The 13,599-nt window shown below is 36.1% G+C and overlaps 1 protein-coding gene across 8 annotated transcripts; it reads left to right on the top strand.

Moving 5' to 3' along the window:
* Positions 1-103: 103 nt before the first annotated feature.
* On the top strand, positions 104-12,185 carry nap1l4b (nucleosome assembly protein 1-like 4b). Of its 8 annotated transcripts, XR_006924591.1 has the most exons (17): positions 104-205; positions 1,723-1,774; positions 2,783-2,879; positions 3,200-3,341; positions 3,743-3,826; positions 4,395-4,532; positions 4,837-4,908; positions 6,892-7,031; positions 7,156-7,301; positions 7,411-7,430; positions 9,197-9,316; positions 9,438-9,473; positions 9,563-9,610; positions 9,877-9,948; positions 10,089-10,121; positions 10,450-10,489; positions 11,401-12,185. XR_006924591.1 is itself a non-coding variant. In XM_046840761.1 (15 exons), exons 2-14 carry the CDS (start codon positions 1,747-1,749, stop codon positions 10,092-10,094), a joined length of 1,077 nt encoding a protein of 358 aa, XP_046696717.1. In that variant the 5' UTR covers positions 105-205; positions 1,723-1,746; the 3' UTR covers positions 10,095-10,121; positions 11,401-12,185. The 8 variants fall into 8 exon arrangements, 5 of the variants coding, with proteins under 5 accessions (XP_046696713.1, XP_046696717.1, XP_046696716.1 ...); XR_006924590.1 differs by lacking the exon at positions 10,450-10,489; XR_006924592.1 differs by lacking the exon at positions 9,877-9,948 and having other exon boundaries at positions 105-205.
* Positions 12,186-13,599: the final 1,414 nt, after the last annotated feature.

Here is a 13,599-nt window from a genome sequence, read left to right as displayed (position 1 = left end):
TTGATCCTGGAAAAGAATGGCCAGCACTATTGATCACTGCAATCTATTGTGTTAAGACACAAACGTGGCCCAAAAACCGCTTTTATACACGCTGATTGTGCTGCTTTTACTATCGCCGACACCAGGTGGCGCTGCTATCAGCTGGCTGTAGCATTGACACAAAGTACTGAAAGTATCCATGTAAAGAATAACAGCTCTGTGTAAGGTAAGAAAGCTGGAAGCTCCGAAATACACATTTTTGATAACTGGATTTTCCTCGGAAAGGTATAAAATTGTACTGTACGTCGTTCTTCGCGTTATCGGGTTGTTTTCTGTTCTCTTTGACAGAGCTCTTTGTACTGTTAGTGCTGTATTAGCCGAGTTAGCTAGCTAGGGTTAGTCTCTTGAAGTAACTGTGTGGATCTTTGCTAGCTCACTTTGGCTGAGTGTAAATAGTAAAGCGGATCATTTGTTAGCACATCAGCAACTGGACGACTTGTACAATTCAAACCAGGTTTGGACTCGTCACGGCTGTTCGTTAAGCGTTTATAATTAAATGTAAACCGGTTAGTTAGGCTTCATTCCTAAATGTTGTAATACAAGAAAGAGAAATAAATCAGTGGAGTAACTAGCTAGCTGGTGAGGTGAAATCCTGCGGTGCCGCCCTGAAGCTTATTATTTGGTTTTGACGTTAGAGTGAAATATTAGCCAGTTGTAATAACCGGTGACGTAAACAAACACTCGATGCACATTTTCGCCTATTTGTCCACACAACTATAAAAAACTTCTAGAGTATTTGTAACCGGATGCTGAACAGAACGGTTCTAGCTCTAGCCTTGAGCTAACTTCGAGAGCTAGCGGAGTTGGCTGAGTTGCGTCATAGGATTGAGTTAGCGGTTTCCTGTGATGTCGTAAATATTTCCGAAAATAAACGCTCATCCTTTTGGAGAAAATCCACAAAAAACGGTAACAATATACCACTAATTTGCCGATTCGCAGTGAATTGTTTTAGGGTTTTTGTTGCGTGTTTTGTTTCCTTCATCAGACGTCAACACGGCCGCGCAGGTCGAGGGGTGTGTTGCTAGGCAACTGAGAAAACGCTGGACGCTGCGTGCCTACTAGCTAGTGTTTTAGCTAGCTAGCTAACTAACAATGATCTGACGTGCAGAGGTGTTTCACATGGTGACATTTCTCTCAGATGCACATATCTTAACATGATGCGGTGATCAAATCTCAGTTGTTGACTGAAGTTTTGTGTTTAGTGATGTTTTCATATTGGGAAAACATTGAGGCCAATTAAATTTTTCGACTGGTGGCTTAGTAGTTAAGTCTCTGGTTTAGTGATCATAAGGGTTGGGGTTCAAGCTCCAGCACCAACAAGTTGCTGTTGTTAAGCCCCTGAGCAAAGGCACTTAACCCCCTTCTGCTCCTGGGGCATCGTACCACGGCCGACCCTGTGCTCAGGCTCCAGCTTCCTAACAAATTGGGATATGTAATAATTACAATTTCCCTTTGGGATTAATAAAGTTCTCTTAAAAATGTTATGTAGTCTTTAGTTTGTTTTTAAGATGGATTGTTGGCTGAATTGTCACTCAGATTTTTTATTCACTTAAAGTTTTTTCTTTCTCATGCAGTTTGTCCTTTTTAAAATAACAAAAATTGTATATTTTTATATTTGACATAAAACATGTATTTTTATGATGACATACTTAATATAAAAACAAAAACTTATCCTCTTCACAGATCATTCGAGCTGTGTATTATAAGATGGACAGTGATAAGGCTGAAGCCAAAGGTAAAGTAACCGTGATGTCGAAGGCTGAAATATTTATCAGCTGGTGGACTGTTGTTCTTTCTGTTAAGTCGTGCGACGTGTGATTATTTTGAGATTGTATTCTGTCACAGGGTGGTATAACGTTTCATTCTAAAACTTTTATGAAGAATTGGATTCCTTTCCAATCTGTCTTTCACACAGACTCGGGGATACATCTGAAATCTGTACACTGCCGCATTGTAACAAAATTCCGTATCATTCAAAAGAGCAGAATATGATCCCTCACTATCTGACAGGCCAAAAGCTAATTAGTCTTTAGAAAATGTTCTAGCTGGTATAATGGTTCCCAAATAGAAGGGGCAGAGAAAGCTGTTCAACTAGTCTCAGGTTAAAAAAAAAAGTGTGCATGTCTGTAGTCCTGCTACTTTTATGCATTGTATATAAGAGCTACAGAATTTAATGTTGGGAAGACAAATTAAAATGTCAACTGTAATATATCTCTTTGGAACGACTTCTAGTATAGACCAAAATGATCTGATATCCCTAAGAAGCCTTAGCTGTCCCTTCTCCACATCCCACATTGTTAATGTTTTGACTGGTGTGCTGATCTTGACTCAATTTCCATCTTAAAAAAGGTGCTGATAAAAGTGACTTACTTATTAATTGTTCAACCTCTGAGTGTATCACAACAATATATTTAACCTTCTCACATTTCCATATCTTCAGTCAAAAATAATAAAGACTGCCTCAACATTTTATTGTTCAATTTGTTCCTGTAACTGGTCAAACACAATGGTGGGTTTTTTTTTTTTTTTTTGTGTTGCCTGCTTTTTCTTTTTACAAACTTTAGAAAGCTCACACAAAGGGAAACATTTATTTGATTCAAAATGTAATGGTTTTTTTGTGCTGTTTTTAAAACTTTGCCTGGTGTCACTTGACCTTCACTGCTGCTTTGAATAACAAACTGGGCCGAATTTCCCAGATAAAAGGCTCTTTTTCTGGGTACTGATAACCACCTTTTGTTTGCAGGTACGGTGGGCGATCTGGTGATGCAGAACCCACAGGCACTGGCAGCTCTTCAGGACAGACTAGACAACTTAACACAGAGTCCTTCAATCATGGAGAGGTCAGGATAATGTTCCCCACTGTAATGTAACACATTTGATTTAAAAAGAAATTGGACTATTTTTTTAATTTGAGTTTACAAACGAGGAAGTTGATAGGAAATATTTCCCATTTCCGCCTAACATCGTTTGGTTACTAAAGGGAATATTTGTATTTTCACCAAGGCACTCCATGTCCTAGTTATACATGGCTTTATTTATTTAGCACATGTTCTGGTGTCCAAGAAACTTCTTGCTGCTGGAAAATCTTTTGGTCCAGCTCTACAGAACCAGATGTTTATCCATTCTTAAACCACCCCTCCTCTCTTTCATGTCCCTGTAGCTTACCAGTGTCCGTCAGGAGAAGAGTCAATGCCTTAAAAAATCTGCAAGTCAAGAGTGCACACATAGAAGCCAAATTTTACGAGGAGGTACACGAGCTGGAAAGAAAGTACGCTGCTTTATACCAACCACTGTTTGACAAGGTGAGTCCCAGCATTGAATGTTAACTATAGCAGACAGAAGGCATGTTTAGTTCACAGCTTTATTCAGATTGAGGTTTGCACAATTCTAATAGGGTGAATCAGGAGCCAGTAGGAACTTGTCCTCTTGTGGTTTAGGTAGTTGAAGTCTTAATAGTTCTACAGCTGAGATTAAATGTTAAGGTTGCTGGTACTCCGAAAGGGGATCAGTTTTATCCTGTCGATGGTGAAAATATATCAATACAAAACACTCAACACATTTTTCTTTTTTAAATTTTATTTAGACACAGTTTAAAACGTTTTCATCTGAAACACAGTGAATGAGTGTTTGAAAGCTTTAAATAATCCATTTCCTGTTTTACTGTGGTGTGTTTATTTTTTTCTTCCACTTTGTTTGGCTGCAGAGGAAAAGCATTGTAACTGGTGCAGTGGAGCCCACTGATGAGGAATGTGAATGGCAGAGTGATCACGAGGATGAAGAGCTGGCAGTGAGTATTAACACTGCATGGCATATGTTACAGCAGGCTCATCATGACATGTTGCAACGTCTCTACACATTTTTTCATAGTTTATACCTGAGCGGAGCGTTCATTTCAAAAATAATAAACGACCAAGTCTAAGTTCTGCGTTAACAGCATCCCACTGAGAAAACACACACACACACACACACACACACACACACACACACACACACCGCAGATTTGAATTTGTGTCTTTCTGATGAAAGCAGTGTTCACACCACATTCTTACCAGGAATGGTATAAAATGGGCCAAATGTTTTATTTTGTATTGTGTTTTCATTTATTCTGGCATCATTGTCCCTCCCTCCAAAAATTCATAAATTCTTAGATTATGAAAGAGTCAAATATGCTGTTCATGTACCTTTTTTTTTTTTTTTTTTCTTTCCCTTTTGTATTTCTTTGTACTTCGAAGTACAGATGATAATCAGGAGTCAGTCTCTGACATTCCTACCTAAAACAGTATGTAGGGCTGATGTTTCTGAACTCAACAAAGATGGTTGTAATCTTGTAATCAGAGCCTGACTGGTGTTTTCAGGATGAGCTACAGAAGAAAGCCTCCATAGATGAGAAGAAAGCCCAAGAGGAGGGCAGTGCCGAGGAAAATCCCAAAGGAATTCCTGAATTCTGGCTCACTATATTCCGCAGTGTGGACATGCTGAGTGATATGCTACAGGTGAGTCAGCAAGCTTTTTCTGCGGATGACGTCATTCGTTTTTCCACATTGTCTTTATTTTAATTGATTTTTGATAAAAGGACAGAATGTGGTTTATAGTCCAAAATACCAGATCAGCACACTGCCTCACAGGTTTGTCAAGAAGTAAAGTAAAGTTGGTGTTGAATATTTGTTTATGAAAAGGAAAGTGTGTGAGAGTGAGCATTTGGTTTGGAGGAGGGTTCACTTAGTGTTTGCATGTATGTAAATAACTCGTAGTTCTTTGGGGTTTTTAATGCAACATGTAATGGTTTTCTCTTATTAGGAAGCCGATGAGCCAATCTTGAAACATCTACAAGATATTAAAGTGATGTTTTCTGAATCCAATGAAGCAATGGTAAATAAGCACTAAAGTCTATTCGTTTTACTGAGTTATAGTGGAGTTGTTTTTGTGTTTTTTTTATTTTAATTTTTTTTAAGAAAAATAGCTCATATTGACTGTCATTTGTTTATCTGAACGCGTGGCCTGCTACCATTTTTCACCATGCAAGATTAGACAAGCCAAGTACAGGTGCATCTCGATAAATTAGAACATCAATAAAAAGTTTATTTATTTTAGTAATTCGATACAAAAAGTGAAATTTTTTATATTCTATAGATTCATCACACACAGACTGATATATATTTCAGGTGTTTATTTCTTTTAATCTTGATGATTTATGGCTTACAGCTAATGAAAACCCAAAAATTCAGTACCTCAGAAAATTAGAATATTGTGAAAAAGTTCAATATTGGAGACTCGTGGTGTCACACTCTAATCAGCTCATTAAATCCAAACACCTGCAAAGGTTTCCTGAGCCTTTAAATGGTGTCTCAGTCTGGTTCAGGCTACACAAGCATGGGGTAAGACTGCTGACTTGACAGTTATACAGAAGGCACAAAAGACCCAAAAGGTCATCGCTAAAGAAGCTGCTGTTCACAGAGTGCTGTATCCAAGCACATTAATGGAAAGTTGAATCGAAGGGAAAAATGTAGTAAAAAAAAAGTGAAACGAAGCCCATTTAAGAATTTGGGGGTGAATCACGAAGAGTGGACTGCTGCTGGAGTCAGTGCTTCAAGAGCCACCAGGCACAGACGTATCCGTGGGCTACAATTGATGCATTCATGTTGTCAAGACACTTCTGAACCAGAGACAATGTCAGAGGTGTCTTACCTGACAAAACATTTTGCATTTCATTTGGAAATCAAGGTCCCAGAGTCTGGAAGAAGAGAGAAGAGGAACAGAATCCAAGTAGCTTGAGGTCCAGTGTAAAGTTTGCACAGTCAGTGGTGGTTTGGGGAGTCATGTCATCTGCTGGTTTTGGTCCACTGTGTTTTATCAAGTCCAAGGTCAGCACAGCTGTCTACCAGGAAGTTTTAGAGCACTTTATGCTTCCCTCTGGTGACCAGCTTTATGGAGATGCTAATCTCAGTTTCCAGCAGGATTTGGCACCTGCCCACACTGCCAAAAGCACCAAAAGTTGGTTAAATGAGCATGGTGTTGATGTGCTTGACTGGCCAGCAAACTTACCAGATTTTAAATCCATAGAGAATCTATGGGGTATTGTCAAGAGGAAAATGAGAAACAAGAGACCAAAAAATGCAAAAAAAGGCCACTGTCAAAGAAACCTGGGCTTCCATACCACCTCAGCAGTGCCACAGACTGATCACCTCTATGCCACGCTGAATTGAGGCAATAATTAAAGCAAAAGGAGCCGCTACCAACATACTTTCCAGAAGGCCAACAGTTCACTAAACATGTTTTTTTTTATTAGTCTTATTAAGTATTAACACTTTTTTGAGATTGGTGGGTTTATGATAAATGAAATCATCTAAATGAAAAGAAATAAACACTTGAAGTATTTCAGTCTGTGTTTGATGAATCTATATAATATACGAGTTTCACTTTTGCACCTGTATACTTTGTATTTTGAGTTTTAATTTGGGTTAAAACAATTGAATTGGTTTTCTGTAACACAAAGTTCTGACTGTAGCTCATCTGCAGCCTGTGGGTTTATTATTAAGATGCTCGTTCTAAAACTATTGTAGCAGGATCAATAATACAACCTGCTGTTTTTATATGTGAAATTATCACACTGACGAATTGTTCAAGAATTAAAAAGCTTCATGATGTGATGTAATTTGAAAAATAATCTATTCTGAGGTGGCAACTCGGATTTATCACAGCTTTTTGTTGATTTATTTCTTAATAATTCTACAACCCAGTGTTTTACCCTGTCATAAGATACTTATAAGGCTGTTTGTCAGTTATTGAAACAAGTGGAGCATATTGCATTGTTTGTGAAATTTTATGTGACTTTTTTTTTTCTTCCCCTTCCAGAGTTTCACTTTAGAGTTTCACTTTGAGCCTAACAGCTACTTTAAAAACACGGTTCTCACAAAAGTCTATAAGATGAAGTCAGAACCTGATGCCGATGATCCGTTCTCTTTCGAAGGCCCGGAGATCATTGACTGTGAGGGGTATGTAATAGGAGAGTCATTTAAGTCAATTTAACATGCATTTTCTGTGGCTCAGGTGGAAGAAAAAGAAACAAACAAGAATTATTTGCACTTGTTTTTTTCCCTCCTCTTTATTATATTGCAGATGTGAGATTGAGTGGTACAAAGGGAAAGACGTTACCGTCAAAACGATTAAGAAAAAACAGAAGCACAAGGGCAGGGGTATCGTGAGGACGGTCACTAAACAAGTGCCCACTGACTCCTTTTTTAACTTTTTTAACCCAATTAAAGGTAAAAACCTTTTATGTCTGATTGGAAATCATGATATGATAATATATGCATTTAGTTCCTAAATGGTCACTTTCAGTTGAACTATAATACTTTTGTCTTCCTTCCACAGTTTCCCCAGACAGTGAATTGGTGAGTCCCCATGTCTTTTAAATTATGGTGCTTTTAGAAGTTTAGCTTTTTTTTTTTTTTTTTTTCTTGTCTTGTCAGTGAAAGTGTTAGCATTTTAAATAGCCCCTGAACATATCAGAATAATAATATAAATATAATATAAATAAAAAAAAAATCCATGTAGAAAATAGTTTGTTTATTTTTTTGTTTTTTGTTTTTTCAATGTTTGAAGAAACTATTAGAAATTGTTTTCGAAATATTTCTACATCTTTATTGCAATCATCAAATATGCTTTTTTTGCTAATAAAACTGATGCTACACTCCCATTAATCCAGACACATTTGAAAACATCATGTTTTTGCCTTTATGCCATTATGAGATGGATATTTTTGTGTAGCAAGCTGAAAAAAAGGGGACAATTTAAAAAAAAAGCTGCAAAAACAGATATTCAAAAGCTTTTTGGGAAAAAAATGTTTTTGAAAAAATATTTAGGAATTCTTTTAGTTAAATGAGTCATGTCAAACGATGACGTTTTCATCGTGTTAACATTAGGAAAGAATATTTTTAATTCAAGGAGACTGAACGCCTGTTTTGAAATGCAGCATGTCGAAGCTTTTACCTGTGCAGTAAATGGATGTAAGAGTTTTCAAAAACACCAGTGTACATGGAGAGCATTTTAAAAGAAAAATGCTGTTTTCAGGTCAATCTGGATTCATGTGGCTGTCGACTGTTACTTTTAGATTATTATTAAAGGTTAATCATTAATAAATGCTTTATTGTCCGCATGGATTGTTTGTATTGATTTTAACTGGTTTAAACTTCGAAACTTGTCATTCAAATGAAAACATTTATAAATGCAACATCATTTAGAGGAACAGTACATTTAATATGTAGTTTGTGATGACTATTTGTAATAATAATTAGGGCTGTAACGATTCCTCCAGTAACTTGAGTACTTCGATTACAAAATATTAATTTAGTCCGTTTAATTAAACACGGAGCACCATGTTTTCCACGGACCATGATTACTGAAGCACCACCTGGTAAACTCTGACGTGCAGGTCAAGTAGCATGTTTTTAAAGCTGGTGATAAATTACACTGATTTAGTGTATTAGTGGAAAATTTTGAGCAGCTTTTCCTGAGACCAGAAAACCACATCGTGATACTGTGAGATTTAATACATAAATACAAGTGAGAATAATTGAATTTCATTAAACGAATAGTTTCCTGTAACCTACTCTTCACAGCCAATGCACAGGGACTTTTTAAATGCAACCGTATTTGTGTTTTGATGTAATAATGGCTATTAAATGCACTAAATGGCTTTATTTTTCCCAGATATTATTGTGTCCAATTTCAGCAATAGAAATGTAAATTTTTTCTAAAAACCAAAACAAATGACTTGTTCGTTTTAAGAGACCCGTCTTATTTTCTCTCTGATATTTAATATTGTTCTTTAATAAAGAAAAAATACTTCTTATCCGATAATCGATAGCAGCAGCCTTAATAATAATAATAAACTTCTAAACTTTCATTCAATTAAAATATTGATTTTACTTATTTCTAATGAAATTAATTATCTGAGGCATGATTTATAAATTTGTTTTCTATTTCTTAATGGTTATTTATTTATGTTTTATAATTAACTTTGTGCTAAATTTATTCCTGTTATATTGTAGCTTCACGTCACTGTTATAAAAAAAAAAAACGTATTTGTTCAAACGGCATCTCGTATTTTTTCTGGCCTACTGAGGCATGACTGTGATATTTATTTGTGTGCTAACAGGATGAGGACTCTGAAATTACTCTAGCCACAGATTTTGAAATCGGCCATTTCTTCAGAGAGAGGATAGTACCAAGAGCCGTTCTGTACTTCACCGGAGAGGCGCTGGAGGACGACGAGAGCGTAAGTCAAACATCCGCCTTGTACAACAATGCATGCAGTTTTCATGATATTGCACACCACAAACATCGAGCATGTATCAGTGCACATAATTATTTGTATCCGCGTCATTGTGTTCTCTCAGTTCGAGGAAGAAGAGCTCGACGAAGGTGAAGAGGAGGCAAGTTGAGATTCTTTTTTGTAATGCACACTTTTCTGTTCTCGAGTGGATAAAGAAGTGAATAGGAAATACATGTTTGTGTGAAATAGGATCAAGAGGATGATATTGAGGAAGATGATGAGGAGGGAGATACAAAGGTCAGTACTGATTTATCTGTTAAGAGAACATATGAATGTGTAAGAATTCTCTCAAGGGTTAGGTAAAGCAGAACAGAGAGCATTCAAGCTCAAAGCTCAATGTCGAAAATGATGTTGCATCCGTATTACTCACATTTTTCCTCTGAACAACTAGTTGTGTAGCGTGAGATAATAATACGTTGGGAAAACATAAACAAAGCTAAATAAAATGTTCCATGATGCCCCTTAATAATTAATACTCATTCTCAATGTATACATTAAAACAGGTCCTCCTATGAAACCAATAAGTTTGACGCATCCCTTCTGCCTACAAGGCCAAGAGAAGTCTACTTTAAAAGGAATCTTACATTTTTATTATTATAATTTTTTTCTTTTCAGATTTGTTCTGTTTGTAGCTGTTTACATCCATCTTGTTTGTGTTAATTGTTTGATTTAATTGCCATTGTGGTTGTCTCCTTTTCCACCCCTCCAATTACAGGCATAAGTCATTTCTCACTTCATGCATTTCTAGGTAAGTTAGAAATGTCATGCGCTCACACACACACACACACACACACACACACACACACACACACACACACACACTACTGTGATTCTCTTGCTTGCCCCATCTTGTTACATTAGTCTGCCTGCAATCATGTACATCATCGTGTAAAGTCCCACCGCCGTGCTTTTATTTATTGCATGTATGTTGCTCACTTAAATGTGATTGAGAAGCCACGATCTCCTGAGTGCCCCTTAGGAATTCCCAATTCTTTTAGATCAAAATAATTCACTTTTACTGCAAACATATAATTTTGGATTTCCCTATACCTCTGCCCTCTGCTGGTTGTATTTAGATATTACACAAAAATCCAGCTGCAACATTCTCTTTCTGTCGTGAGTAATTGGTGATTGTTTCATTGATTTGTTGGATCTATGTAACTTATAGTTTTTATACTTGTAAAGTTTGCTGATTCTTGGCCAAAGATATGAAAAACTGTATGTATATTTCATTTGTGTTTTTTTTTTTTTTTTATTCCTGACAACAAGTATGCCTTTCATTAGTCTTAGCTATATCTAAAGAAGTAAATCTTGTCACATTAGATCAGGGGTCACCAACCTTTTTGAAACTGAGAGCTACTTCTTGGTTACCGATTAATGTGAAGGGCTGCTAGTTTGATTATTAATAATTAATGATATTCATCTATGTGAAGACACTAAAAATTTTAATGATTTCTCACAATAATTATCAATAATGATTTAACAAGGTAGGAAACAGGTCAATATCAATATGCAAAACTTTATTTCTATAAATCTCTGAAAGTATTTACATTTTCAAATGATCACTTTTACAACATTGGCCACTAACAATTTTTAGCAAATCATGCACTACGTTGCATCATGTTTGAACTGATTATCATTTATGTAACATACAAAAATCAACTTGGAGACCAGCTAGCTCTAATCTAATATGAAATCTTTAAATTTTTTTTATATTTTAATATTGTCATTTTCAAATTCACACCAATGCAAGTGTGATGTAAAAAAATAGAAAAAAAAATTAGATGCAGTTCACTGGTAAGTGGCGCTATGGTGAGCTATTTTTTTTGACTCGTGGTCCTTGAGGGCGACCGGGTGCCCGCAGGCACCATGTTGGTGACCCCTGCATTAGATGGTGATCTGTGTAAAAAAAAAAAAAAGTGTATTATTATTTATTAGATATTTAATTATTTAAAACTTCTTTTTTCCTTCCAGACTGGTTTTATTGACTTTTCAATTTTGTCTCCCCATTTTGCCCCACCCCTTAGAGCGGAGAAGCCCAACCTGCAGAGTGCAAACAGCAGTAACAGACTAGCGCCACCTACAGCAAGTCAGTTTCTTGCTCGACGTCACCTGATTTCTGCAGAACTGAACAGTCATTTTAACCAAACAGCAGCATCAACCGAGTAACATTGTGCATGGCATTTTTTAATTTAAATTTTTTCCTCTTTTTTTTTTCCCCCCCAAAAAAACTGGTACCAAAAATTGGATGATAGCAAAAGAACAACAAAATTTCTGTTTCATCACTGTGGGTTATTTCATTCTGAGCAAACTGGAAATCGGTTTATGTTCTTAAATTGTTACAGGATTTTTTTTTTCCTGAACTCGCATTCTGAAAACCCTTGTATTTTGAAAGTTGGAATGACATTAATTTCAGCTTTAACTAATTTTAACATTTTTGACTTAATAGTTTACTCAGGGTTTTTTATGGTGAGAATACATGCACACACTGTTGTGAAACCGCTGATAAGAAACAGATCCCACTTCATTCTTTATTATTTTTTTTTTTTTATTGTTTTGTTTGTCTTAGGTTTCTAACAATTATTGTTACTCTTAAAACTTTTTAGATCTATTTCAAATGATTCTGATGTTATTTATATAAACATTGCTTTTTTTAATGGTGTTAAACTAAACATGTACCTGTTCGCCTCTCGTTGGATTTCGGAGAGTGGAAGAGTTTGGTTCTTTGTCCTGTGTCTCCACCTTTATCTACAAAATTGCTTTACTGCCCCGAACGCTTACTAAAGAATAAAATATCAATATTGCCAAAAGATCTTTTGCTTTTTGTTCTGCATTTTTCAATGTAAAAAAATGACCCAGTAATGACTTTGGTTTGTGCTGAATTATAACCAGCAGAGGGCAGTGCAATGGGGTGCAGAGGATTTCAAATTATATTACTGTATAAATAAAATTATATAACCTTTTTATTATAAAGAAATCAAATGTAATAGACAATGAAACACAATTTCATAGAAAGACTGTAAGACGAGTGTCCTCTTGAAGCTTTCTGACGACTCGTTATGACTGCAGCAGACACCATAAGGCTTTAAAGACATCTAAATCATAAAGCCATCACAAATATAGGGCCCAGACCTCATCGAAAAACAACAAAGCAAAACAAGGCACACTGTTTTGCAGAAACCAGAACGCATCATGAAGAGACAAGTCATGCAGAGACTGCAACCTATACACCATCACAGTGAGATTAGAGCCCATGCTGTACATCATCACAAAGAAAACAGCACACCACTGCAGAGAGACTAGAACCCATACACAATTACAAAGAAACCAAGACACCATTTTAGATAAACTGGAAAGCGTACACCATCACAAAGACATCAGGACCAGTACAAGAGTAAAACGAACAGAACAAACCATTGCATAGGAAGACTGTAAACAAAACCCACAAGATTATAAGGCAATAATTTGATCATATACACTTTTTATATGATTGTTATATAATCTTAAATGAGTGCTTAAACATCTAAGTGTAAATGCATCAGTAATGTCAGATCAAATATTTTAAATTAATTGTATTTGACACTGTGATACATTTCCACATTTTGCATATCCAGGTCTCTGGGCACATTCCTTCAACAATATAACAATATTATTTACAACAATTAATTGAAAAAGTATGTTTTAAGTTTTTGAATTGTAGGCTTTATTTTATTGTCCTGGATATAATTGCATTTACTACAATTTCTAAGATTTTTTTTTTAAATAATTGAAGTGAAGTTTAGATACTGTGTGCATTTTTATATCCTTTTTTTTACACCCTTGAGCCAGTTTACAGCCACACCGTCTCCATCAATAATCTCCTTTCATTTTATTTGTTAAAAAACGTCCACTGTATCTGAGAAATTCTGAGCACCACCTCCCTAAATAACTGAATAACTCCATGTCTTCTTAGCTCATCTCCCAGTTCTGGGCTTCCTGCCAGTCTGCACACTGGCTGGCATTGCAGCTCACACCACAGCCAGTCAGAAACACCAGCTCCGCCTATGTGTCACTCAAATCTAAGCTTCAGTAACCATGGAGATCCTGCCTGTCATGCCAAGTGTTCATTCAGTGTTCTCCCAGAGGCACAGAGCTAGGCGGTTAAATGAGCAGGATAGGTGCAGATCTTCCTCACAGGTTTAAATAAAGAGTCTCATTTTTTTATATGCAATATTGAATTTTTTGTA

This window comes from Silurus meridionalis, chromosome 26 (assembly GCF_014805685.1).
Source record: "Silurus meridionalis isolate SWU-2019-XX chromosome 26, ASM1480568v1, whole genome shotgun sequence".
Lineage (NCBI taxonomy): Eukaryota > Metazoa > Chordata > Actinopteri > Siluriformes > Siluridae > Silurus > Silurus meridionalis.
This window is presented reverse-complemented; position numbering and strand designations above follow the sequence as displayed.

Coding starts and splice junctions, on each gene's coding strand:
- nap1l4b (XM_046840757.1), top strand. CDS start 1,747: ATGGACAGTGATAAGGCTGAAGCCAAAG. Junction 3,342..3,742: donor ACCAACCACTGTTTGACAAG/GTGAGTCCCAGC, acceptor GTTTGGCTGCAG/AGGAAAAGCATTGTAACTGG. Junction 4,533..4,836: donor TGCTGAGTGATATGCTACAG/GTGAGTCAGCAA, acceptor TTCTCTTATTAG/GAAGCCGATGAGCCAATCTT.